Source organism: Cyprinus carpio, chromosome B24 (assembly GCF_018340385.1).
Source record: "Cyprinus carpio isolate SPL01 chromosome B24, ASM1834038v1, whole genome shotgun sequence".
Taxonomy (NCBI): Eukaryota; Metazoa; Chordata; class Actinopteri; order Cypriniformes; family Cyprinidae; genus Cyprinus; species Cyprinus carpio.
In genome coordinates this window covers 18,906,613-18,934,223 of record NC_056620.1, presented here as the reverse complement: position 1 = coordinate 18,934,223, position 27,611 = coordinate 18,906,613, and the positions used below count along the sequence as shown (strand labels likewise).

The following is a 27,611-nucleotide window of genomic DNA, read 5'->3' as shown; positions in this document are numbered from 1 at the left end:
CAGTGCTGTCTGGGAGTCCTGCTAATATATTCAGCTTTACAAGTCTCAATTGACTGCTAGATTGCAGAGAAAGACCAGATGCACTGAAATGATCAGGCTAAAATAGCCATTAAGTATAAGATGAGACTGCTGACCCCATGTGTGTGTCCTCAGGCTATGAGGGAGACGGGAAGACTTGCACTCAAGCTGACATCTGCTCCACCAACAATGGAGGATGTTATCCACTGGCTACCTGTACTTCTACTCCAGGTACACACACACACACACGCAATCACTGCACACTTTTACTGTAGTTATTCTTTACAGTAGCACATGACTAGTAGCATTTATGTTATAACAGGATCATTAAAAAGGGTGTTAAACTTTAATTGTTGTGATGTAACCGTGACCAAAATATCCTAACAATTCTATAATTCTCCAAATATACATCATATTCATTAATATCAATAATTTATACTATAAAATCAAAATATAAAAAAAAATAAATCCATATTATTTTAATATCAATAAATTCAGTCAATTTTATTGTGACTAAAAGCATCTAATTCTAGATAATAATGTCTTTGTTGACCAAAAATGGCAAAATCATTTTTTTTAAATGAACTTTATAATTTTATATCAAAAGTAACAATTAAAGACTCATAACATAAAATACAAAACTAACACATAAAAATAAAACCAAACTATTTTTTTCCTGAAAAAGCACACTTTAAAAAAAATAAATGCTGTGGATTTTAATAGTTATTCATGTTATATTGCATTTATGTTGTGATAGCTTTGATTATATTCTTCATAATCATATTCTTTCAATTTTTTTTTAAACATTAGTGTGTTGCTTATATGCATAATATACTGTTTATAAACAGTTTATATGTTTTGTCATATTCATTAATTCCAGTCAGTTTTACTCTTTATCTTTGCTTCAAAAAAAAAAAAATATATATATAAATATTTAAATATATATATATATATATATATATATATATATATATATATATATATATATATATATATATATATATACAGTATATATATAGCAAAAGCGACGTTAGTAGTTATTTATATATCTGTAATATTATGTTGTGTATTTATGACTATAGTCTTAAAATAATATTCTTTCTAGATTTTTCTTCAAAGACATTAGTGCGTTGTTAATATGTGTCTAATAATCAGTTTTTGTTTCTTCATATTTCTCTCAGCATTCAATATGTTTGATTTAAAATCATTAAATGATTGCATGGATGTGTGTTTTTTGTCTAATCTTGGCTATCATTGGCAAATCTGCATATTGATAAAAAATAAAACCGAGTAGAAGAATCATCTCTGAATTACATTCTGAAATGTTCTCCTTCCAGGAAGTGTTATCCCATCATGCACCTGTCCTCCTGGTTATGTGGGTAATGGCTATGGACCTACGGGCTGTACTCAGATCAGTGACGTCTGTGGAACTAGTAATCCTTGTGTAAATGGTCAGTGTGAGGTAAGTGGTGATCTCTTATAACTTCCCCTCTCTGTTCTGTTTCCACGAAACCATAGCAGTCAGCGTGTTTTTTTTTTTCCCTTTTTTTTTTTTTCTCTCCATAGAATACAGCAACTGGCTACATCTGTCGCTGTGACCCGGGCTGGGCAGGGCAGAACTGTGATCAGAATGTGAACGAGTGCTCTAGCAATCCCTGCCAGAACGGAGGCACCTGCACCGACGGCATCAACGGCTACACCTGTACCTGCACCTCCCAGTGGACGGGCCCGCAGTGCCAAACTCCTCAGCAAGGTGTGTGTCATTGGAGAAGTGATGCATGTGATAGTGTGTGTTTATCTATACAGTAACATCATGAACTTTTCTGTGCATCAGAGTGTGGAGGTGTTTTGGAAAGTCCAGCTGGCACATTCAGCTACCCTACGAATCCTGGAACGGGCGATTATGATCACCAGGTCAGCTGTGCGTGGGTCATCAGAACCGACCCCAGCAAGGTTAGTAAAGATACATCAGTGACCTTTTTAAAAATCCAGCCCATGCTGAATGTAATCTGATACTTGTTTCTTGCTAATGTTGGGGTGCTCATTCAGAAATAGTGGCTGTTTTTACAACTATTTGTACGGTGAAGAAGTCTTGTATTTCCCCTTAATTACAGAAAACCTGCCACAAAGACATGATTAGTTTCTTGCTCTGACAAACAGTTGTAAGCTAGCCAGATTACTGCTATTTGTTCAGTTCTCAGCTGATTAATGAAGACGTTATTTTATGACCAGTGACAAAGGAACATACAAATGCATACATGACCCAGGTGTTTTCTGCTACATCTGTGGGCATTTCACTACATCCAAACAGTGACAGAAAATGACTGATTTTATAAAAAAGCTTATTTGTTTATAAACTTGTGTTTATGTAATGTTCTTTGTGTATTTAAACACGTTTTCAAAAACTCCTATTCAGATTAAAAAAAAAACCATAAAATAATAATACTTTTTTGACATTTGACTGATACATATGTAATTTGAAAAATTCTTATTTTGTGAAGAAAAAAAAAAACTGTACATAATAATATATAATAATTTTACTGAAACATAATCAGAATAGGTAATATTAAGCATTTTGAGATGATAAAAAAAATAAAATTTAAACCAAAAATTTTTTTTCCCATTCAAATTTTTTTTTTCATTTTCAACAAGTACAGAATTGTAACGTAAAATACAAAACTAGCACTTAAAAAAATGTAAACCAAACATGCATATAGCAAAAGCAACATATAAAAACAAATTTTTCTTTGAAAAATTATTGATATATGTGTAATATTAAGTATTTTAAATAATCATATTCTTTCAAGATTTTCCCTCAAAAACGTATTATTCTAATATACTTAATATTTCTAATATACTTTTTTCTTTGCAGATTGTAATTTAGAATATACTTTTTGAATACCATTTTGACATTTTAATGATAATTGTATATAATTTGAAAAACTTTAATTCTTATTTTGTGAAAAAAATTGTACATGATGTTAAGTTTTTACTGATATTTTTCAACTCTTCAACTTTTTTGTAAATCAGCTGAATTTTTTTTTTTCTAGATTTCATAGACGTAATCTGTAGAATTAAACTGTAATCTGTTGTTTTTCCCAGATTCTGCGGATTACCTTCCCTTTCTTTGACATCGAGAACAGCGCCAGCTGCAACTTCGATTTCCTGCAGGTCCACGATGGCGAGAGCGCCTCGGCTTACATGATCGGGAAATACTGCGGCACTGCCGCCCCAGCCGAACTCTTCAGCTCCCACAATTCTCTGTACTTCTGGTTCCGCTCTGACCATTCAGTCAGTGGTCGTGGCTTCACAGTGGCCTGGCAATCACAGGCACCAGGTAAACCAAGAATGCCCTTGAATTAAGGTCACATTACTGAAATGTCTCAGGCAAAAACGATCCAGTTGTTTATTGTCAATAGTGTCACGATGTATAAAGCACAGCTCAAACAGAAGTCACTTTCAGTTGGTCAATGTGGCGAATCCGCATGATCAGCTTGAACCCATTGCGAAATCTGCATTGGGCAATCTTTCACCCTTACCTGAAAATTTCCAGTTCTTATTGAAACGACTGGAATTTGCATGCCAAAAAATGTGACTGCATTTACTGATTGGTCCAAATGATTTCCTCTCTTGTGATATTAGCAACTATTTGAATTTGTATCTTATTTCAATACTCCTTTCTTTTCCAGTGTGTGGTGGGGAGTTGACCAACACATACGGTGACATCAAGTCACCCGGGTACCCAGGTAACTATCCACCTAACCGGGACTGCTATTGGACGGTGAATGTGAACCCTGGTCTGCTCATCACATTCGCTTTTGGCACCCTCAGTCTGGAGCACCACGATAACTGTAACTTTGACTACCTGGAGGTAAAGCTTGTAACATTTTGGATTCATTTTTTAAGGTGTTTTCTGTGCGTATGTGTTAAAATGCTTGAGTTTTTGGATTTATTTTGCAGATCAGAGACGGACTGCTCCCAGAAGACCCGGTTCTGGGAAAATACTGCAGTACAGCATCACCACCACCTCTACAGACGACAGGACCATCTGCCTGGATCCGCTTTCATTCTGATTTCAGCATCAGCGATCGGGGATTTCACATTACATACACTACTTCACCATGTAAGTAAAGCCCACGCTGTCAAAACACACAGAGAGAGGGGGATTATGGGACAGTTTAGGGAGTATAATAGACCTGTACACTACCGTTCGATACATATACATACTTTACTGTCACTTTTGATCATTTGTGAACAGTTTCCTGAACACAATTGAATGTTACAGCACTATTTTCTTGTTTGCAGTCATAATGCATTGGCAGTAATTCCAGTAACTACATTATGGATCATTTTAACAGATCCATCAGTGGAATACTGTCCTTTCAAATGCTCATAAAACAATTTATTGGAGTTATATACATATTAAAAGTGAGCGGTCACATTGCAGACGTTGTAAACTCAGAGAGGAACATGATGCTTGGATCAGCACTGGGTTCAAATGGGCAAAACCAGTTGTCTTGCAATATTGGGATGAATTGCTTGAGTGTAATGCAGTTTACTCTGTGCCATCAGCTGACCCGGGCTGCGGAGGAGTCTTTACAGACACAGAAGGCATCATCATCTCTCCTAACTGGCCTAATAACTATGCTCACAATAGGCAGTGCATTTATATCATCAGAATGCCACGTAGTGAACAAGTGGCACTTAACTTCACCCACATGGACCTGGAGACTCATAGTGGCTGTCTTTTTGATTATGTTGAGGTATGATTTGTGTAATTAATGTTGATGAGAGGAGAAGTAAATAGCATTTTTGATCTTTTAACATCACCATTTCAGTGGCATTACCAAGTCAAATCTCTTTTAGGTTCGAGACGGGACGGGTGAGACCGACCCACTCATTGGGAAGTACTGTGGCACCACCCTGCCAGCACCAGTATTGTCCACCACTAATGGACTCTGGATTCGTTTTAAGTCTGACAGCTCTGTGTCCCGTGCTGGCTTCAGGGCCATGTATGAACTTGGTGAGACACTGAAACCTCCTTTTAATGTAAAGCATATGACGCCCACTGAATGCCTGAAAGCACTGAAAAGTAATACAGTAAAAACAAGGCCAGAAACATACTCTATGCAAACATGCAAATGCACATTACTAGAATTTGGTCTTATTTTGATCTGGTCCCTTTACATTAACACCGAAGTAGCGACAGATCTTCCATATTGTTTTTAGTAATTTTAATTACATTTTTCAAGTTTAAGTTTTCAAGTTAAACTAAAAATAAGGTTTTTAATATTTTATTTCAGTTAACATTTATTTTATTTCCAGCAACAAAATATCTTTAATTTTTCAGTTTCAGTTTTAGTTAACTATATTAACGCTTATGTGTGCTTACACTGCACTATGAATTTTGTTATTCAATGATGTGTAATTTAAGTATTTGCGTTAGCATTTTTGTGCAGAGGATGTCTTGGGCCTAAATGCATTGTCTTAAACACATGAGATTGTTGATAATATTAATTATATTGCATTTTATATTTACATCTTACATTTTTAAGGGTTTTTTCCCCTTTTTTTCTGAATATGTGTGATTCAATTGGTGGAACGATGTATGCTTCAAATAAAACACGCACCCTTATTAGGAACCATTCACATAGAACATGTTTTGGCAGGACAGTGGGGGAAAAAGCAAGGTCTAGAGATGCAGTTTTTAAAACTTCAACTTCTTTTGACTTGCTGTGGTCATGCAAGAGACACTCCATGAGACATGAGTGCAACGCTCAATCACATCCATCTAATGCGTGTTTGCATAAAAACAAAACAATGACAAAGCAGCACCACATTCTGTGTGAACAGCTCCTAACACTTTACCTTACTTCCTTTGTCCTGTCTTAGACTAAACACAAAATTGGATAGCCAATATGTTAAAGCTAATGTAGCTTCAATGAACATAATTTAATATTAGTATGATATATAAAGTTTGTGATCTCAGAATTTAACTGTTTTCTCTAGCTTGTGGAGGAACCCTCTCTGGAAGCGGTCAGATTCGCACTCCCCTGCACCCTGACCCCTATCCCCACAACAAAGCGTGCGAGTGGGTCATTAACCAGCCCGAGGGCTATGTGGTCACTCTCAACTTCCTCACCTTTGACGTTGAGGGAAGCAGCACATGTGTCTTTGATTATGTTGAGGTACAACATTAGCATTGTGTTAATCCTATTCAGCCAACATACAGATTACACTTTACATTTCTTCTGAAACGTCACTCTTTACTCAGGTGAGAGATGGTCCCAGCATAGACTCCCCTCTGATTGGTCGATACTGTGGAATTAACATGCCTCCCATGCTGGAGTCCACCCAGAGGTCCATGTTCATCCGCTTCAAAACAGATTCATCTGTCTCCAACCATGGTTTTACTGCTGAGTTTGCATCTGCAGAGCAAGGTGAACTATTGTTTTGTTGTTTTCGAATGTACAGAAGCTTGTTCAAATATATTATGTATACTGCCTAGTGATCTGCCTGCCAAGACTAAGCAGGCACATTCTCAACATGAAAAATATTCTGTTCAATTTGCAGTAAATAACAATGGAAAAACATTAACTAAATTACACTAAATACCCAAATACCCAAATGTACATTACTGATAACAAACATAAAAATTAATTATCAAAATATAATTAATAATTCATGGCTGATATCTCCAAAAACCATAAATTTCACAGTATTTTACAAAAACAAAAAAAGACAAATAATAGGATTTTAAAGTTTTTCACCCTATATGGCAACATAACTTATAGTTAACCAATTAACAGGTTTTATTGTAGTATTTACAGTATTTTTTAAAATAAAAATATATAAATATACTGTATATATCTATATCTATATCTATATATATATATATATATATATATATATATATATATATATATATATATATATATATATTAGTGTTATCAAATGATTGATTGTGATTAATTGCATCTAAAATAATAGTTTTTGTTTACATAATATATGTGTGTACTGTATGTACATATAAATACTCACATACAGTATATATTTTGAAAATGTATATATTTATATTTATATACAGATAAATATATTTAATATATAAACAACATATTCTTCTTAAATATATACATGTATGTGTATGTACAGTATTTATATAGACCTAATAAATATACACAGTACACACACACAAATATTATGAAAACAAAAACTGCAGCACATACACTTTCTCCATTGATTCTAGCATTTTCAAATGATTTCACCACTTGTGTTCATTTTTGCAGGTTGTGGAGAGACTCTTACAGAACCAACAGGTTCATTCACCAGCCCCGGACATCCCACTGAGTACCCTCATGGAGCCAGTTGTACCTGGTATATCTCCGTTGAACCTGGCAACCTCATCCGTCTGTCATTCACAACCTTCAACCTGGAGTATCACACCAACTGCGCATACGACTATGTGGATGTCTACGATAATGGCACAGCGCTCACTGGCACGCTTATGGGCAGGTAAACCAAGAACATTTGATGATTTAGGCCACAGTCATCCCTTAATTGAAGATTTGTAAATGAATATGTTGGAAAATGTTGGTTATTTTGTGCTCAGGTTCTGTGGGCGCTCCGTTCCTCCATCTCTAACCAGCACTGATAGTCTGATGACTGTCCTGCTGGTCTCTGACTCCAGTCTGTCTGCGGAAGGCTTTTCTGCTGAATATGTCTCCATCAATGCAAGCACAGGTATAATTTTATTGCAGTAATTGGATATGAAAATGCCATTTGAAAAGCCATGAAAGTACAGGCCTCATAGTGAAGCTTAGGACTTTTTTCAGATCTAGTCAAGTAGCTTTACTGTCATTTCACTGTATGTAGAGATATACAAAGGAGCAAAATGTTGTCTCATATCTCATGTTTTGTCTATTCAGATTGCAGTAAGGTGTTTAGGACACCCACTGGGGAGCTCAGCTCACCCAACTACCCCGACAATTACCCCAGCAATCGGGAGTGTGTGTATAAAATCATAGTGGAAGTCAACATGCAGATCATGCTGAATATCACAGATTTTGAGCTGGAGGGGTTCAGTTCCTGTGGTTTTGACTATTTAGAGATCAGGTGAGGAACTTTTTCAGCATCTTGGGTCATTGATTTGGTCACTTTTTTGGTTTTCAAACACTTTCCTTTCTTTTACAGAGATGGAGGCTATGAAACATCCCCCCTGATTGGTAAATATTGCGGAACAAATGGTCCACCCATCATAGTGTCACATAGCAACAGACTGTGGCTGAAGTTCAGATCTGACCACTCACTCAGCTACAGGGGATTCAGAGCCCACTGGGACGGCACACAGACAGGTATGCATTGAGTATAGAATCAGATGAATATCAGCCAGACTGTTGACATGAAGTCAGGTGTAGAACTGCCCACGTGTCTGACTGTCATTTAAAATGACCAACTGCAATTTGATTTTTTTATTTTGATTTTTTGTGTTGTTTTCGGGCAGAAACATAATTTGGACTGGAGACTTTGTGATCATAATTTCTATATCCAAATCAGTGATCTTTGGTTTTATTTTTATATTTTCAGTTTTTATTTTACTTTTAACTTATTATGACTTCATTTCAAATATTTGCTTTAATTTATTTTTAGTACTTTATAATGTATTAATACTTTATAATATAATTTATTATATATGATTTATAGTTTTATTGGTTTTATTAATTTTAATACTTACATTTAAACTTATTTTATTTAAATTAGTTGCCAAGGCAACATTCTCATTTTTTATTGTTTTTAAGTTAAAGTTTTTAGTCTAATATTCATATTTAATTTTTATTTCATATCTATTTCAGAAAAGAAAATAATTTTTAATAGTTTAAGTTTTAGTAATTTTGCCAATGGTTCTGTTTGGCTTTATTTATTTTGTTATGTATATTTGTATGTATTTATTGATTGATTTATTTAAAATTTAATAATATTTATATTTTCATTTATAGTTTGTTTTAGCAATTTTAATGCTTCAGCTTAAACTTATTTTCAGTTAGTTGCCAAAGCAACATTTGTTCTTGTTTTTTTAATGTGATATTTTATTTTATTTCAACTTTATTTTTTATAAAGAAAACATTAGTTTAAAATGTTGGTACAACACTGTTTCCGAGGTATTGATAGTCTGCTATAGATTAGTTGCTATTAAGTTCCTCAGACAAAAATCGAAATGTCTTAACAATATTTAATGTGACAACCCTTGCAAACCAGCAAATATTTATTCTTCAGAATTGCTCATATCAAGCACTACTATCTGCTACCTTATAGTCAGTGGACTATATTACACCATCTCAGACTTACCATGTGTCTCTATTATAGGTTGCGGTGGGACACTGACAACAAGTGTGGGAGGTTTCACCTCTCCCAACTACCCCCTGCCGTATCACGCCAACGCCGAATGCTACTGGCACATCAAAACCAGTGCAGGAAGCACAGTCGAGCTCAGCTTTGGAGACTTTCACCTGGAGAACAGCATCAACTGCAACTACGACTACTTGGCGGTCAGAGAGCATCGAATTAGAGTTCGCTATTGAAAGGTACTGAGTTGGAATCTTTCCCTGATGTGTATATGTTTTCTCAGGTGTATGATGGCGACAGCACCAGTTCTCCTGAGGTGGCCAAACTGTGTGGAAATCAGATCCCTCCTCCCATCAGCTCCTCCCGAGAGAACATGTACGTGAAGCTACGTACAGACAGCATCATCCACACAGGCGGATTTCTGGCTAACTACCAAACCAGTGAGTGACCAAACCAGAGAACACTGAAAAATATTTAGTGCTGTCAAAAGATTAATTGTGATTAATCGCCTCCGAAATAAAAGTTGTTCTTTACATTATATATGTGTGTGTACTGTGCATATTTATTATGTATACAGAAATATACACACATGCATGTATATATTTAAGAAATATGTTTTTATCTTTGTATATAATATAAATTATATAAATATAAATATATACATGTAAATACATGCACAAAATACATGCACAAAATATATACTCTATGTATGTGTATTTATATATACACAGTACACACACATATATAATGTAAAGAAAAACTTTTATTTTAGATGTGATTACTCACGATTAATCGTTTGACAGCACTAGTATAAATATGTTCATTTGATTCAAACTCAAAAAACATTTTTACTTAGTATTTTTGTCTTGTTCTACAGTACAGTAAACATTCTTAAATCAATGTACATTTAATTGAGAAGCAAAATGGCTTGAGGTATTAAGTCTGATTTTTTTTTTCCTGAAAAATTATCAAATTTGAGTTTATGCCTAAAAACAAGAGAAATATCTAACGAGGAAAAAAAAAATAATGTTAATTGAACTTTTTGTTTTTCATAGTCAGAATCTTTTCCTTTTTTAAGTAAAAACTCACTTAATGTTGAAAAAATGACATTCCAAAATTCTATATACATATCATTTCTAATTTAAAAAAAAAAAAATATGTATTAAAATAGTTCACCCAAAAATGTTGTTCCAAAGCTGTGTACATTTCATTTTTATGTTAAACACAAAAGAAGATATTTTGAAGAATTTTGAAGAACCAAACAGTTATTGGTCCCCATTGACTTCCACAGTAGGGAAAGAAACACTATGGAAGTCAATGGGGATCATCAACTGTTTGATTACCAGCATTCTTCAAAATATCTTCTTTTATGTTCAACATAAGAAAGAAACTTGCGACAAAATTTTCATTTTTAGGTGAACTATCCATTTAATGATCTTATGTCATTTTGTATCTTGATTTCTGAAAATTGTTTGAAAGTTATAAGAAATTTGTACTGAAAAACAAGACAAAAATACTGAGTGAGACAACCATATTTGCAGTGTATTCCATGATATTTCAATGGTCTTTAAAAAAAAGAATACCATAGTATTACCATGGTGTATTCCCAAAAACATGGGAATAACATGGTACTTTTTTATAAGTGAATAATTAAACATTACTGCTGTTTTAAATCGTATGTTTTTATATTTGGCAGTTGAGTTCAACCAGAGGACACTGACTTGTTTTGGCCCTCTGCTTTTTAGTCTTGTTTTAATTATGTTTGTGGAGGTGAAATGTCACAGTTTAGAGCTCAGTGCAGCACTATCTATCTTCTTTTGTGCATTCTCTCAGTCTTTTGCCTTTTCTTTGGCTGTCAGTGGTCACATGCCAGTGTGTTTCCCAGACTCTAAAACTTTTCTGCAGGGTCAAATCCAGCTTTAGTCGTTATGACAAGATGCCACCAGTTTGAATGTATTCCTGCCTTAAAACTGGTGTAAATATTCCCCCAAAGTTCTTGATGTTACATGATTCTTCCCAGCTCATGACTGGCTTTTCTCCTGTAGTTTGCCAGGGTGTGCTGATCGCCAACCGGAGCCGGGGAAAGATTGAGAGCTTGAACTTCCCCAATGACTACCCATCTCGTGCCAACTGCAGCTGGACCATCCAAGCCTCCATGGGCAACACCATCAACTACACTTTTATAACCTTTGAGGTGGAGGACAACGTTGGATGTGCTTATGACTATGTGAAGGTCAGCGCATGCTTTGTCAAGCCTCATCTTAAAATGTACCCAATTTTTCTGCTGAAAGTCAACATGAAATGAAAATGGATCATATCTGCTTTCTTAAGAGACTTTCTGGTCATATTTTGCATGTCTCTGAAGTGTCTTTCCTTTAATGGTTGAGATCACAAAGGTCACACAGGATGTTAATATTAACTAAAAGCCAATTAGCCATTTAGGCATCGTTTTAGGCTACTTCCTGCCTGAAATCTCAAAAAGGTTAGAGAAATAACAATACATGTGAATAAGAAAAGGATGCATTGACATGCTCTTGATGGTGAACTTGACCTTTGGCTTTCAGGTCGATATGGAACGCCCACTATTCATGATCCAATCAATTCCTGATGGATGGACTCAAGCCCTGCCCAGTTTCTCATTGAATATGTTGTTTTGCTCTGAAATAAGTCACGTTGAGAAGTTGAAATGGGTTGTGAATGCTGATTTTTCTGATTTGAGGACCATCTACATGTCTTTTCAAGCTTGTATTATCTTATTATTTCTCCGTGAAGGGCTCAAGTAATTCATGCTGGACAGTTTGTCATTCAGTTACACTACAGTGATTTACTGGCAGAGTCTTTGAAATGTACAATGGGTACTTTGAGTTCCTCTCCGTTCACTCATCACCATGGCGATCCAAACAGTGATGACATCATTGGGGCCTCTTGTAGAGATGTCGAGTTTTTGCCTTTTCCCTCAGGCAGTCTTGAGGAAGGCTATGCTCTGTTTTCATAAACCTCATGCCATAGATAGGCATTCATCAGCTGGGTAAATACATAGACAGTTGTGTTGGATATTTTGGACTCTGATTACCTTTTCCTTAAGGAATGTGAGATTTTGTGCACAAGCCAACAATATTACAGCACACTTTTGTTCCTAAGGCAGTAGAACAGATGGTCTGAATTACTGATGTGTAGTCATTGGTTGTATTTCCTGTGAAAGGTCACTGATTCTTGAGACATACTGCAGGAGAAACAATGTTTCACACTTTCATCTGACTTCAGTCTTCAAATTCACTAAGTTTTTACCTTTTGTTTTATTTTCTTGTTATTTTGTTGAGGTTATTACATTACACAAACAGTCACTGCACTTAGCAATATGTAAATGGTTTTGATATGTTTTGACAGCTGTGTACATTTTCTCAACAAAATGTATTAATTTTACAATTTTAAGTAATTGTCCATTTTTGCATCACAACCAGTGTCAGAAATATAGTATATAGTCTGGATTTTTAAATAATTTCTAAATTTAAACTAGGTCCTTCGCTCTCAGAAAAAAAGGTACAAAAGCTGTCATTGGGGTGGTACCTTTTCATAGTCCATACTGGTACCTTAAAGATACACATAAGTACCTAAAGTGTACATATTAGTACCTAAAAGGTACAAAAGTGCACCTTTTGAAAAGGTACCGCCCCAGTGACAGCTTTTGTACCTTTTTTTTGAGAGTGTATAAATAGCCATAAAAACAACACAAGTACAAGAAAACTGCAGCCATTAAAGCCAGAGACAGTTATTTACTATCATTAACATACTGTTAATTTTTTATTTTAATATTTTGATTTTTACATATATACTGAAATTCTTTCTTGCAATTCTGACTTCTTCCTCAAAATTGTGAGAAAAACGTCAGATTTGCAAACTTGTAATAAACTTGTAGTTGGTCATAATGAGAAATAAAGTCACAGTTCAAAAAATAAAGTCAGAATTGTGAGATATTAACTCGCAATTGCGAGAAAAAGTCACAATTACCTTGTTTATTTATTCTAGGGTGAAAGCAGGCTTCCATAATATGCTGTTTACTGATTTTTATTTCAGTTTTAGTTATTTAGTGGTTCATGTTAAACTAAATTAAAATGTTACCTTGGCAATTAGCTAAAATAAAGTCATGACAGATCTATTTTAGTATGTATTATATAACATGACATAACGTTTTTTTTTTTTTTTTTTTACTGTAAAGACCAGAAAGTATTGTAGAAATAATCTCACTTTCTGTTCCCGTCTAGCTCTATGATGGTCCAAACGATCAGGCTACTCTGATTGGTACGTTCTGTGGGAACACGCCTCCTCCAGCCAGCACCACCACTGGTACCAGCCTCCACATTGTGTTCCGCTCCGACATGTCCATCTCATACAGAGGCTTTCAGATGGACTGGTACCAGAATGGTAAGATGCAATACACGCTTGATCGTACGCTTTCCTCAAATAAAGTACAGAAATAGTGCTTAAACTGCTTGGGACTTCATGGAAAGTACCACATTCATGGAAAGCATTGTGTGAAACATCTAAATGTGTATGACAGTGGAAAGACAGATGTGTTACTCAGAACAGAAGGAAATAACACGTAAAGAGTCACTGCTGGGCAGCCAGAAGTCAGTGACCCCTGTAGTCTCTTGAGTGATGATGTCACTAAATCTCTAAGACAAATAGCAGTGCTAATGGGCAACTCAGTGACATCACTTAGGAAAGCTTCACTTTGATTGGCCAGCAGGGAAAGAGCTGATTACCATTGATGAATGACTCTAGTAAAGAATGATGAAATGTAGCAACTGCTGTTGCTGTAGAATTTTGGGATTTGTAGTGGATTTCCTGCACATGTATAAGCTTATTTCCAGCAAAAATCTGTTCCAGAATGACTGTGTGGAAAACAAGCCTACACGCTCCTCTAGAGAGAACAGACCAATAAAGCTCTGTCCTTGCTCTTGCTATGTCACACACCTAAGATAAATTAATTGTTCACAGTAAAACAGAGAATCCATTTAATTTCATTACAGATGTTTGATTTAATCTGTCTCCTACTCATATATCAAAGAAGAAACACCAAGACATAAATGTGTCAGATAGTGAGCCACTAACTGATGTTTTGTGTTTCTCTGTCCTTGTGCGACATTGAGTAACATTGCTGAAGGGTGTGGACTGTTATTTTTGCACAGAGAGCAGGATCAGAGTAAAGAGAGAGAGAGACGTACGCTCTGAACCTTTAATTATTCATGCACCTCTGTCTGTGATGTCGTCATTTTTTGGAAGGAAATGGTCTTGGTTTCCATGGACACAATGTGTAGAGAATGAACACTGTAATGTTATTATGTAACAAGAACAGCAATGCTTTGCAGCTGTAAAAACCTTGCTGAGGGAGAGAAAAATTACAAACAAAGAATAAAAACATTTAGAAAAGACAGGGATGGAAGAGATAGAAATATCCCTATAATAAGAGAGAGTTGCAGGTGCTGTAGAAATTCCTCAATTCAACAAAGTATTTCAAGCCAGTTGATCCATTTTGAAAATTAAAAAAGTAGCTCCACCCTTCCTTTGTCCTCTCACAGACATGTGGACGCTGTTGAGATTGATGTTATTGATCAAGACGGTGGGGGTGGAGAGAATGAATCCGTTCTGACCGATCTTTCGTGAATATCACATTACACTGACCGCATTTTAGTCTTGTTGCTACTGCCTTTCTTGCGGTGAGGGTCAATATGGTTTCATATTTCCTCTGATAAGCTTGACGTGAAGCATTTTTCCTGTCTGTACACTGTAATGCAACACTTCAGCATCCCTGACCACAGTTACACAGACACACTTTACAGGAATTGACATTAAACAAGTTACAAAATATAATGCCACACTTACAAAATATAATGCAGTGATATAAGATGATAATACCATGATACTTTGATACATGTCCTTCTATTCATACAAAAGATTGTTACATTTGAATAAGAATTTCTGTTTTGAACTTTCATGTGGATCCCTGATTAAAAACAGGGGAAGAAAAAGTCAAAGTAGCTCACTGTTACCTCCTGCAGGTTGTGGTGGGGAACTCTCCGGGCCCACTGGTGCTTTCACCAGCCCAGGCTATCCGAACAAATACCCAGCAAACCGTGAGTGCATCTGGCACATCCAAACAAGCCCTGGAAGTAGCATTTCCATCACCATCCTTGAGTTCGATGTGGAATATCATCCTGACTGCAACTATGACAAGCTGGAGGTATGAAAAAATAAATAAATAAAAACAGTAAGCAATATATATGTATGCATTGAATACACATTTGCATTTGCAACCTGAGCCTACTTCATGAGATAATGTATCCCACAATGCAGTGCACTCAATACCCTCAGTTCCCAGTGTGATGAAAGAACTGGAAACTATTAAGCATGGTTTTTCCTGAGCTTATTGACACATACTACATTCAAATACTTAAAAACAATATTTTAAAAATAATACTATACAGTACATACTGCCCAGAAGTGTGCAAGTATTCCTCGATATCTATTCTTAAATATTTCCCTTAAATAAGGGTTAGGTGATTTTCTCTCCACTACAGTCAGAATGGCTTACTTGTCCATCACTATGAGATCAAAATTCAAGTGTGTGTATATATGGGTGTGCCCCGTTGGCATCTGCTGGGCTCTGTGGGTGTATGTTTTGTAGCGTAGACCTGTGGAATGCTGACCTCCACTGTAGCACTGAATGGAGCCAACAGGGAAGAAATTAACTGGAAATCAGAGCTTAGTGAGAGGGCTTAGAGACAGTCTCACATGCACACAAACACACACTTTCTGTGCCACACAGATGCCAGACGAAAACCAGATATTGTTTTAAAATGGCTTTAATTTTAATGGCCTGTGGTTTACAGAACTGATTACATGTGATGTGGATTACGTAATTAGATTCCAAAAATTTGTAGCTACAGTACTTGTAATTAGATTAGATTACATTTTTAAAATACTTGTAATCAGACTACAGTTACTTTTTATTGATTACAGTATGGTAGAATATTATCATAATAAACGGGTAGAAATGATAAACGAGTTAGGTTAAAAGTAATCTAAAAGTAATCAAAAAGTAGTCTGATTATATTACCTTAAATGTGTAATGTAGCGAATTAAGTTACTAACTACAATTTTTGTCATGTAATTTGGAATCAGTAACGGACTACAATTAATCTACCCAGCTCTACATGCCATGCTTGCATTCTCATCACTTACTGTCCAGTAAATAAGACAACAGAGACAAAATGAAATTTGCAATATTTGGACACATAAGAGACAAATTAAAAGAAAAGGTTATTCACCTTAAAGAGAGATAGCACAAGCACACTTTTTTTTTGCAAAACATTTCACAATGTAAAACAGTTGATGTATGCTACTGTTCAAAATTTCAATCAAATTTGATATTGTTACACTTTCTGGTAGTCAGACTTGGTGGAAAATGTCCATTACTAATAGAATTACATTTATCTTTGGGACTAGTTGGTTTAAAGTCATGATATCAACAGTCAAGCTATGTCTAAGAAAAGCTCTAGTATCATTTTGAAAAAGCCACTTGGTTTGATTTTTTTTTTTTTTTTTTACGTAATAGTGGCTTTAATACATTTTGAAATTATCCTGGTCTTCAAAAAGGCTAGTCTGTAAGTATCGCCTCACCTTTGACCTTTATCCAGGTGTACGGAGGGCCTGACCTCTCCTCCCCACGATTGGCCCAGCTCTGCACCACACGCCCTCCCAGTAACCCTCTGCAGGTGGCCAGCACAGGTAACACTGTCACCGTTCGATTCAAATCTGATGGCGTCGTGAGTGGCAGAGGCTTCAACGCAACCTGGGTAGAAGTTCCTGGAGGTAAGTCAACTGTCAATTCTGAAAATTCATCACTATGCCACTATATATGCCAATATTTTGGAGACTTTGCTAAAATCTTCCCATTGAAAATTCAGGATGTGGAGGGATTGTCACAGCCCCCAATGGAGAGATCCACTCTCCGCAGTATCCCAGCAACTATCCTGACAATGTGGACTGTTCCTGGGTCATCACAGTGGACGTAGGCCATCGAGTCTTCTTCAACTTCACTGATCTGGATCTCGAAAGTCAAAGCTCGTGCAGTTTTGATTATGTCGCTGTGAGTTACTGACCTTTCTGTGTGCACATGATTAATTTAATGCTCACGGTGGCAACAATTGTGGCAAACTTCTGCTCTCTAGATCCATGATGGTCACCATGAGTCTTCTCCACTTCTGGGCAAATTTTGTGGAGTCTCCAGGCCTTCTCCCATTACATCCACAAGGAACGTCATCTATGTTCGCTTCAGGTCAGATCACAGTCAGAACCGTAAAGGCTTCAGTGCCCAGTTCTCAGAAGGTGAGTGCAGTCTTTGTTTTTTGAATTTGTCATGGTTTGTTTCATTGTTAAACTGTCTACTCATTGATTTTCATTGTCTACTCATTGATTTCCAGCATGCGGATCCACTATTTCAGCTGATGATGTGGGTGGGGAGATTGCATCTCCTCGTTATCCATATTCTTACCCACCAAATCAGAACTGTAGCTGGATCATACAGGCACAGGAGCCATGTAAGTCCGCTGGTCATACTTGGCATCCATAATCTCAAAGTCAAAACCAAGGCTTTTTGTACTTTAAACTACTTGTCTTATTCTCTAATCTCTACTATCTTATATTTCTTTCAGTCAATCATGTGACTTTGTCCTTCACTGACTTTGAGGTTGAGATGGTGAATAGTAACTGCTCTCATGATAGTGTGCAGGTCCTGGATGGAGACAATTACCAAGCCCCATCTGTTGGTAAAGATAAAATCTCTTCCTTGAGGAAATGTCAAAGACATACTCTGATTGCAATAGGATATCACCTATATATCTGTGTATAGATCAGACATTAGATCTAGGTTTTTGCACTTTATCACATTTTGTTTGGTTTTTCAGAAAATACTGATGCAGTTATGGTTAGTAATAACTAGTAACCTTTTTCCAGGTCGTTACTGTGGGAATGAGTTGCCACACCCAGTCACTTCATTCAGCAATGCCCTGGTGGTAAACTTCATCTCAGATGCTTCAGTAGGGAGGAAAGGTTTTAGGGCAACCTACATGGCCTCAACTTCAGGTTAGATTTTAGTATTTATTTCAAAATACATATGAATTTTCCACCTAAGTTAGGTTGAAGTATAACACTATTTAGTTACCTGTTTTTCCAGGCTGTGGGGGACATCTGTATATGGAGTCAGGTGCTTTTAACAGTCCGAACTATCCTGATGTATACCCACCTAATGTGGAGTGTGTGTGGACCATCACCAGTTCCCCAGGGAACCGTCTACAACTGTCTTTCATGTAAGCAAATCAGGATGTTACATCAGTCTCACAAATGTAGTGGATTCATCAAAACCAAAAACTGTACTTTTTGTGATGCAGAATGTTTCAGTTGCAACAAAGTTCAGACTGCAGTAGTGACTACCTAGAGGTTCGTGAAGGACACTCCACTGGTACTCTGGTTGGACGTTTCTGTGGTGATTCCCTTCCTTCCAACTATACCTCTATAACGGGCCACATTCTTTGGATCAAGTTTGTCTCTGACTCCTCAGTCAGCGGAGCTGGATTTAGAGCAGTATTCTCCCACTGTAAGTCAGAGTGATAGATTACCTTTTTCTTTTTTATGTGGACCCTACTGAAAAGACCAACTAAGACTAGCCTGTATTTCCATTCTAGTCCTGAGTGGTTATGTTGGTTAATACTGGTTTCCTGGGTCTGAATAGACATTTTGTTCACCAAAAACCTTGGCTTTGGTTGTACAAGGAAGTCTTGCTGGTTAAAATCTCCTGAAGTTAGAAAATCTTACATGGGAATATCTTTACTCTCTTTCTGCATCTTCAGTGTATGGAAATGAGATCACAGGCAGCTCGGGACAGATAGCCTCCCCGCTTTACCCACGCACCTACCCAAACAATGCAGACTACCGCTGGACCGTCACAGTGGACTCAGATTCCCACATCCAGATTCAATTCCTGGACATTGACATTGAGGACCTATACAATTGTTATTATGACAAGCTCAAGGTCTGCACTCTTGTTTAAAATGCCATAATGGATTAACAGAAAAAAGTGTATGCAGGCATATGATATAGATGAGGTTGAAGATTAATGCTTCCCTTCCCTAGATATATGATGGTCCCAGCACCAGTGCTTTACTTCTGGGTGAGTTCTGCGGCCTGACTCTGCCCAACCCAGTAAGAAGTTCAGGCAGCACTTTAACGCTTGAGTTTAAATCTGACACTGTGATTGGAGGGAAAGGCTTTCTGGTTGAGTGGACTGCTGTTCAGGGCTCCGGTCCTTTGCCAACTATACAGCCAGGTTAGTTCCCTAAGAAATCTGCCTCTCAGATCTTGCTCAAAATCGAAAAACGTTGCTGCTTGGTCTCATTTCACAATCGCTTGCTATTTTTTGTCTTTTCAGGAGCATGTGGAGGAACATTGATGACAGGAGACAATCCCCAGTTCTTATTCTCTCCTGGTTGGCCCGAGTTGTATCAGCATAACCTTGACTGTTCATGGGTGATCCGGTCTCCAAATTCTATCGTTGAGTTTAATCTGCTTTCTCTGGACATGGAAGATGAGGTTTCGTGTCTCCATGACAGTCTATCCATCAGGGATGGTAGGTTTTGTCATATAATGGGACTTCAACATAAATCCCAACTCAAAATTGACTTTCATGACTTAATATAAGGTATGTTTTTTTTAGGTGACACCAACTTGTCTCCACTGATTACAAAGGTGTGTGGGCGGGAGCTGCCTGGCTCTCTGCACTCTACTGGTGATGCCATGTTCCTTCAATTCACCTCTGATGGCAGCATTAACGGCAGGGGCTTTAATGCCACCTTTTCCAGAGGTGAACAAGAAGTCCATGAGTCAAATTCTTGTCATGATGATGTTGTGAACTAAGTTTGAGCTATTTTTTGTGTCTTCTCCATCAGGTTGTGGTGGTTTCCTCCATACAGACAGAGGGGTCCTAAGTTCTCCTCAATATCCACAGAACTACAAGCCCAACATGAATTGCAACTGGCAAGTAATGGTCACCTCAGGGTTTAGAGTGTCCGTAACCTTCCAAAGTCCTTTCCAAATACAGGGTTATGGCGACCACTGCAGCACAGGTGACTACTTGGAGGTGAGTGATTATAGAAAAAGTTGTTCCAAAACAGAGCCTGTACATCATGCAAATTGTCCTTTAGCGTATGAAGGAAAAGACCATCATAGTTTGTTATTTTGTATTAGTTACGTAACGGACCTGATGGCAACTCACCGACTCTATCAGGACGTCTCTGTGGGTCCAGTGCTCCATCCACATTTCAAACCACAGACAATAGCCTCTATGCTCACTTTGTCTCTGATGGCTCTAATGAGGCGAGTGGCTTCAAATTGGTGTTTGAGGCCCACAGTTCAGGTGAATAAGTCTAGCTAATATTCCAGAAATTTTAGATTAATTTGATTATAAATGGTTATTCCTAAAATAATACGAGTAAATCTCTGTGCTTGTCTCCAGCTTGTGGTGGTCTCATTGAGCTTAATGATGGAGATCCACCAGGATACATCACGTCTCCTAACTATCCATCAAACTACCCCCAAAATATTGACTGTGTATGGATAATCACTGTACCCAATGGAGAGGCTGTACAGCTTGACTTTGAGGATGATTTCTACATTGAGGCTCATACTGGGTATATTTTGAAGAATCAAATTGCTTATTTTTGGTACATGTAACCGTTTGACCATTAAATGTAATCATAATCTTCTGTCCTAGATGTATGTATGATTACATTGAGATCCGTGATGGTCCCACATCAGATGCTGCTTTGATGGGCAGACTTTGTGGCAACACCCGCCCATCCACACAGCATTCATCCGGCACCACCATGTATATACGATTCAGAACTGATGGCAGCATCACACATATTGGTTTCAAAGCCAAGTATTCCATTGGTAATCCATTTTGAACCCCCATGACATTACGACCATCTACGGTTGATCTCAATGATTTAAAGAGTATCCTTTCCCTTCTTAGCTACATGTGGAGGTACTTACATTGGTCAGAGTGGTATCATCAGAAGCCCCGGTTATCCAGACTCAAATTATCCAGACAACTCTAACTGTGAATGGTACTTGGAAGGTCCTACTGGACACTATCTGACCTTGACCTACACTGCCCTTGACCTGCAGAGCTCCTCCAATTGTAACAATGACTATGTGGAGATACGTGAATACAATGCTTCAGGTTTGGGTCCTCCTTACACAAAAGAGAGTTGAGAGTCTTTCTGAATGTTAATCATAGTAAACTAACCTTTTCTTACTCACCAGGTCGCCTGCTGGGGAAACACTGTGGAAACAGCCTTCCAGCCCCCTTGGACACTGGAGACAGTTTTGCCTACGTAAAGTTTGTCAGTGATGGCAGCGGGAATGCTGCAGGGTTCAGTTTATCGTTTGAAGCCAGCGTCGAAGGCAAGTGTCTTTAAATCTCTACGGTGTTGAGTTAGGGTCATATAGTCCATTGGAAGAAGCTCATGACTAGTTATTTTGGATAATGCATTTGCTACATGATTATTTACATAGCTATGCTGTTGGTTATGAAGCAGTTCCTTGGTTAACTGGTGATATGATGCTATTGTTGCTCTTACAGAATGTGGAGGGGATCTGAATGCACCATTTGGAACCATATCATCTCCCAACTACCCCAATCTTTACCCTCACAGCCGAGTATGCCGCTGGAGAATCACTGTTCCTCCCGGTCGTAGGGTCACTCTTACGATCAATGACCTGAGGCTGGAGGAGCATGGCACCTGTATGTTTGACTATGTGGAGGTAAGGTCATCTGTATGTATTAGAGATATCAAAAAATTGGGCATTTAAACTATGTATTGCTTTCTCTGAATATTGTTCAGTTCAGTGCTTTTTCACTGGTTTGCTGTTTTGACTCTTGGGTTGGTAGGTCATCAATGGTCTGACACCCAGCGCCGCACATTTGGGTCGGTTATGTGGGACAGTCCCTGCTGGTACCCAGTTGAAATCTTCTGGGAATACTATGCTTGTAATTTTCAGCACTGATTCATCTGTGTCTAATGGTGGATTCACGGCAGATTACTCTTCAGAAGAGGCAGCAGGTGAGATAAAAGACCTCTGACTTTAGTGTATACTTTTTTGCTTATTTTTGGCCCCTGATTTGATTGGGGAATCTTTGTCCTTTCGGTAGTGTGTGGTGGAATACTCAGTCAACCAGGAAACTTCACCTCGCCTGATTTTGGCAATGGAAACTACAGCAACAACCTGAACTGTGAATGGCTGATCCAGAACCCACATCATATGAATTCTTCCATTGTGGTCATAATAGATGAGCTCCATCTAGAGCATCACCAAACCTGCGAGTGGGACTACTTGGAATTCAGACTGGGTAAGCGTTTTCAAATGCAGAAAGAGAGACACCATCCGATATACCATTTAAAGCTGTTGCTGATAAGCAAACAATTATGGCATGTTTTATCTGTTCCTCGTATTCAGGAGATATGAATGGAGAGCTTTTGGCTCGTTTATGTGGTCAATCCCCTCCTACAGTCCCCATAGTAGTGTCCACCCCTGAACTCTGGGTTCACTTCCTGTCCGACGAGGCTGTGGGTGATCTGGGCTTCAAAGCCACATATTACTTTTCAGGTACAATCATTCAATTGGTTACACTTAAACAGATGGACCTCTGCTCTTTAAAATTCTTCATGACCTCAACTGACTATGATTTTCCACAGAATGTGGAGGGTCACAAAGTGGAGAGGGAGGTACCATCTCTAGCCCTGGATATCCCAATAACTACCCCAGCCCGAGCCGCTGTACTTGGCTTCTCGAAGCTCCGGTGGGCCACACTATCATTGTAAGTCAAGACTGCTTCTTGGGTCAGCTGTTTTTTACTTTCAACCTTAACTATGAAGTTCATCATTAACGTCACTTAATTTTCATATATTCTAGCTCACTTTTACATACTTTGAAGTAGAGGAACACAGCCAGTGCAGATGGGATTCAGTGACTATCTTCAATGGAGCCTCATCAGGATCCCCAGTTATTGGTCAATACTGTGGCCACAACTCTCCAGGAACTATCCAGTCAGGCTCCAACAAATTAGTTGTGTTGTTCCTTGCTGATCATGTAGTGTCCAAAGGAGGATTTACTGCCACCTGGTCAACGGACTCATCAGGTATAAAAACAAAAAAAAGATCCTGTCTACTTTCTGTAGGCGTTTTACATATTAAATTACTTTTTCCCCCCCTCAAATTTCTTTCTCTTCTTCAGGATGTGGAGGAATTATCCATGCTGATACAGGCACCATCAAATCTCCCAATTATCCTCAGAATTTCCCAGCCAATACTGAATGTTCCTGGACCATCATCGCCCATGATGGAAACCATCTAGAGATGGGCTTTGCCAGTGACTTCCAGATCCCAGACTCAAGTGGACAGTGTCAAAACAGTTACATCAAGGTAAACAGATGACCATTTAAAAATAAACCTTCCCCGATGTTGCATTTTTGCGATCTGGTGATCGATTTTTCATATTCTGTCTATATTTATCTGACAGGTGTGGTCTGACAATGCACAGAATGATGAGAATCTCTTGGCCACTGGTTGTGGCACTACAGCCCCTGCTGCAGTCATTGCACCCCGAAATATTATTACGGCTCGTTTCCAGTCCTCAGATACACCTGGCAAAGGCTTCTCTGCTGCATTCTACACTAGTATGTATCATATGTAACAGGTTTCAGTCCCCTGTCAAATAATTCCAATAATGTAATGTCTCTATTTCACATCATCTTTTAGGTTGTGGGGCCAATTTCACAGCCTCAACTGGCCGTGTCGTGTCTCCAAACTACCCAGATCATTACCCGGGAGGCTCCAACTGTAATTACATTATTGATGCTGGAGATCAGACCGTGATTGAGCTTACTTTTAAAACTTTCCAGTTAGAGGGTATGCCTCCTCCTCAAAAATCATTAATTGTTTCATACATCTTGATATAAGAAATCAAAAAATAACTCAAAGGATGCTGTAAAGTGAATAATCATGCATTTCCATCTCCTCTAGCACACTCCACATGTGTCTATGATGGTGTAAAGATCTATAGTGGCATCACCACCAGTGGTGCTCCCTTGGCTACTCTTTGTGGAAATACCATCCCAGGCATCTTCACCACATTTGGACCAATGCTCATCAACTTCTACTCTGATTCTATCATCCATGACAATGGCTTCCTGGCAGAATACAGAACCATACGTAAGCCTCAACCTCAAAACAAACTGTACATTTAAAGCAATACTTACTGGTTCTGTTTAGACTATACCACGTGCTGATAAAGGATGTGGCTTAGATGGAGGTGTGTAGGGGGTGTGGCTTCAGTGTAAGTGTGTGCTAGAGTAAGTTTGGGTTGTTTATCATCTGATTCACTGAGCCGAGAAATGTGGGATGAGCAGAATCATTGGAATGAGAGGACGCTGCACTTTTCAAACAATATGAGGGGATTTAGGAGAATATGCAAATATGCAAGATAATTCCATTGCAACAGATTCCACTAACAAACTCATTAACTGTAAATAGTGCACAATAGAAATGCACAGTCAAGTGCTCTTTGACTTGGTGCTCTATATGAAGACAGCCCAAATTTCTCAAAGAATAGCTGTCAAACAAGACATTTAAATACATTTAGGGCTGTTCCTATGAATTTTACCCCTACATGTTGGTTTATATGATTACTGTGTATATGTTACTGTACATCTGTATATCAATATGTGTGTTCATGTGTTTTTAACAGCATGCGGTGGTGTGTTTAATGGTACTTCTGGGACAATCAGCAGTCCATCTCATTCTATCACCAACTACCATCACAACATCAACTGCACATACCACATATATGTTCGTGACAACCGTGTCATTGATCTCAAGTGAGTTTGATCCAATTTAAGTGATTTGAAGAAGTCATATCATTAGCAATTGTTTTATTTAGGTTTCGAAAACATATTGTCACAGACACAATTAAAACATTTTCAACAAGTTTCAGAACTCAAAACTTGGTCCCAATTTACAAATTTACAATTCACATTCTAAGGATCAGACAGCGGGTGGAAAATGATCATTAAAAACTTTGAGGGACAGTTCACCCCAAAAATTAAAATGCTGTCAATAATTACCCTCCATCATGTCGTTCCAAACCCGTAAGACCTTAGTTCATCTTCAGAACACAAATTAAGATATTTTGGTGAAATCTGAGAGCTTTCTGACCCTGCATAGACAGCAACATAACTACCAAGTTCAAGGCCATTGGGACATTGTTAAAATAGTTCATGTGACATCAGTGGTTCTACCATAATTTTATGAAGCTATTAGAGTACTTATTGTGCTCAAAGAAAACAAAAATAACAACTTTATACAACAATTCTTCTCTTCCGTGTCAGTCTCTGCCGCGCATTCACGAGAGTACCACGACGCATGCTTCATAAAATTAAGGCTGAACCACTGATGTCACATGGAATATTTTAACATTTTTAACTTACTACCTTTTTGGGCCTTGAACATGGTAGTTCAGCCCTCACTGCAATTCGTACATATTTTACGAGGTGGCTAATTCGTACGAATTCGTACAACCACACTCGTACAAATTCATAAGATTTTTGCCAAATCGTACGTATTTTACGAGTTGCACAATTTGTATGAATTTGTATGAATGACCTACACCTAACCCCGCCCCTAAACCTAACCAACACTGGGGTTTAGAGAAATCGTATAAAATCGTACGAGTGAGGTCGTACAAATTCGTACGAATTAGCCACCTCATAAAATATGTACGAATTGGTCGTGAGATAGCATTGGGTATTTACATTGCTGTCTATGCAGTGTAAGCTCTCGGATTTCATTAAAAATATCTGAATTTGGTAGGTACATTATAAAACCATATAAAAATCGATTGCTAAGTCTCATGTTCTACAAATTCTTAACTTTCGTACCTATTATCTCAATATGGACCGTCATCCTCACCCACATTCTCTTTGGTCTGCTCAGATCCGAATTAGAACAACAATAAAAGTTAAAATCCTTACAGCTCAAATCCTGCTAGGCATCCATCATGCATGCTATGTTCCACCAGAGAGACAGATGCTCAGAGAGAAAAGCATTCTGGTATTGATCATCTGTCTTTCTCTTTGTTCAGTAAACTCCACTGAGATCTTGTATTGATGCCAGACAGGAAACCCTTCCCCCTTAATTTGTCCCTAGAGGCTTTCTTTCAGGGAAACCCCCCTCTCCCATTAGTGGTATCACTTTCTGAGAAACTAGATTGTTCTGCAATATTTCCATAGTAATCATCAAAGGTATGTATATTTTTCCTGTCCGATAGGTTCAACTCTTTCAGTCTGGAAGCCTCCTCGTCCTGTCGCTATGACTATGTGGCGGTGTATGATGGCGAGAACACTCTGGCCCCGCTAGTGGGGAAGTTCTGTGGACGTGAACTACCGCCCAACTTCAGATCTTCATCCAAGCACCTGTTTCTCGTGTTTGTCACAGACTCATCCGTTGCGGCGGAGGGTTGGAGAGCAACCTACAGTGAGACTTTAGGTAGTGTTTCTCCATCTCATACATCAGCTATTAACCTCCTTGCAGCCTCCTCATTGGTCTGTTTGGTTCCATGAAGAAAACTTTGACATTTATGGAACCTTTCCATTCCACAAAAGGTTCTTTATAGTGGAAGAATGGTTCTTTAAATTTTTTAAGAATTTGAATTTTAAATGGTTCCTTTAAGAACTGTTCACTGAAAGCAAACCAAAAATGATTCCTCTCCCTTTTTTCATCATCTGATTCAAAAGACTGTAACTGACACGTTGCTCACAGATCAAGATATGTGATACTTTGACCTTGTTCCTTTATGGTTCTCATTTTGGAATAGTGTGAGCAATGTGTGGTGGATTTCATAGTGAATCACATAGTGAAAGACAAAGATCTCATTGAGGACTGAACAAAGTGTTCAGGGGTCATAAACAGTGTTCTTTGTAACAGCTTTGTGCTTTAAAGCGTCTGATGCACCAGTCACTTCAGGATGACCAGGCTCTTTAAGATCTGAGTTGTAAACACTTTTGTAGCTCGTCTCTGGGGGTGTTGAGTGAACCACCCCATCCTACAAGCGCTACTGTTGTTCTTTGAGAACAACACAAC

General features: G+C 37.9%; 1 protein-coding gene across 1 annotated transcript in view; it reads left to right on the top strand.

Moving 5' to 3' along the window:
• The window catches only part of cubn (cubilin (intrinsic factor-cobalamin receptor)), a 38,456-nt gene that overhangs the window by 4,319 nt on the left and 6,526 nt on the right, over nucleotides 1–27,611 (top strand). Inside the window, exons 9-58 of the mRNA XM_042751864.1 lie at nucleotides 154–249; nucleotides 1,356–1,480; nucleotides 1,585–1,771; nucleotides 1,853–1,971; nucleotides 3,121–3,355; nucleotides 3,708–3,889; nucleotides 3,979–4,141; nucleotides 4,591–4,781; nucleotides 4,885–5,041; nucleotides 6,028–6,206; nucleotides 6,293–6,458; nucleotides 7,305–7,530; nucleotides 7,628–7,758; nucleotides 7,944–8,130; nucleotides 8,209–8,369; nucleotides 9,379–9,560; nucleotides 9,641–9,797; nucleotides 11,403–11,590; nucleotides 13,620–13,779; nucleotides 15,417–15,598; nucleotides 17,055–17,229; nucleotides 17,325–17,506; nucleotides 17,589–17,745; nucleotides 17,841–17,957; nucleotides 18,072–18,185; nucleotides 18,373–18,501; nucleotides 18,593–18,725; nucleotides 18,807–19,012; nucleotides 19,266–19,447; nucleotides 19,549–19,741; nucleotides 19,844–20,041; nucleotides 20,129–20,275; nucleotides 20,361–20,551; nucleotides 20,659–20,827; nucleotides 20,927–21,101; nucleotides 21,185–21,363; nucleotides 21,446–21,655; nucleotides 21,739–21,879; nucleotides 22,058–22,239; nucleotides 22,367–22,538; nucleotides 22,628–22,825; nucleotides 22,933–23,082; nucleotides 23,172–23,293; nucleotides 23,389–23,614; nucleotides 23,710–23,897; nucleotides 23,995–24,151; nucleotides 24,234–24,383; nucleotides 24,498–24,686; nucleotides 25,222–25,351; nucleotides 26,800–27,017. Of these exons, the coding sequence (XP_042607798.1) occupies nucleotides 154–249; nucleotides 1,356–1,480; nucleotides 1,585–1,771; nucleotides 1,853–1,971; nucleotides 3,121–3,355; nucleotides 3,708–3,889; nucleotides 3,979–4,141; nucleotides 4,591–4,781; nucleotides 4,885–5,041; nucleotides 6,028–6,206; nucleotides 6,293–6,458; nucleotides 7,305–7,530; nucleotides 7,628–7,758; nucleotides 7,944–8,130; nucleotides 8,209–8,369; nucleotides 9,379–9,560; nucleotides 9,641–9,797; nucleotides 11,403–11,590; nucleotides 13,620–13,779; nucleotides 15,417–15,598; nucleotides 17,055–17,229; nucleotides 17,325–17,506; nucleotides 17,589–17,745; nucleotides 17,841–17,957; nucleotides 18,072–18,185; nucleotides 18,373–18,501; nucleotides 18,593–18,725; nucleotides 18,807–19,012; nucleotides 19,266–19,447; nucleotides 19,549–19,741; nucleotides 19,844–20,041; nucleotides 20,129–20,275; nucleotides 20,361–20,551; nucleotides 20,659–20,827; nucleotides 20,927–21,101; nucleotides 21,185–21,363; nucleotides 21,446–21,655; nucleotides 21,739–21,879; nucleotides 22,058–22,239; nucleotides 22,367–22,538; nucleotides 22,628–22,825; nucleotides 22,933–23,082; nucleotides 23,172–23,293; nucleotides 23,389–23,614; nucleotides 23,710–23,897; nucleotides 23,995–24,151; nucleotides 24,234–24,383; nucleotides 24,498–24,686; nucleotides 25,222–25,351; nucleotides 26,800–27,017 (8,454 nt within the window). The remainder of the gene's footprint in view (nucleotides 1–153; nucleotides 250–1,355; nucleotides 1,481–1,584; nucleotides 1,772–1,852; nucleotides 1,972–3,120; nucleotides 3,356–3,707; nucleotides 3,890–3,978; nucleotides 4,142–4,590; nucleotides 4,782–4,884; nucleotides 5,042–6,027; nucleotides 6,207–6,292; nucleotides 6,459–7,304; nucleotides 7,531–7,627; nucleotides 7,759–7,943; nucleotides 8,131–8,208; nucleotides 8,370–9,378; nucleotides 9,561–9,640; nucleotides 9,798–11,402; nucleotides 11,591–13,619; nucleotides 13,780–15,416; nucleotides 15,599–17,054; nucleotides 17,230–17,324; nucleotides 17,507–17,588; nucleotides 17,746–17,840; nucleotides 17,958–18,071; nucleotides 18,186–18,372; nucleotides 18,502–18,592; nucleotides 18,726–18,806; nucleotides 19,013–19,265; nucleotides 19,448–19,548; nucleotides 19,742–19,843; nucleotides 20,042–20,128; nucleotides 20,276–20,360; nucleotides 20,552–20,658; nucleotides 20,828–20,926; nucleotides 21,102–21,184; nucleotides 21,364–21,445; nucleotides 21,656–21,738; nucleotides 21,880–22,057; nucleotides 22,240–22,366; nucleotides 22,539–22,627; nucleotides 22,826–22,932; nucleotides 23,083–23,171; nucleotides 23,294–23,388; nucleotides 23,615–23,709; nucleotides 23,898–23,994; nucleotides 24,152–24,233; nucleotides 24,384–24,497; nucleotides 24,687–25,221; nucleotides 25,352–26,799; nucleotides 27,018–27,611) is intronic.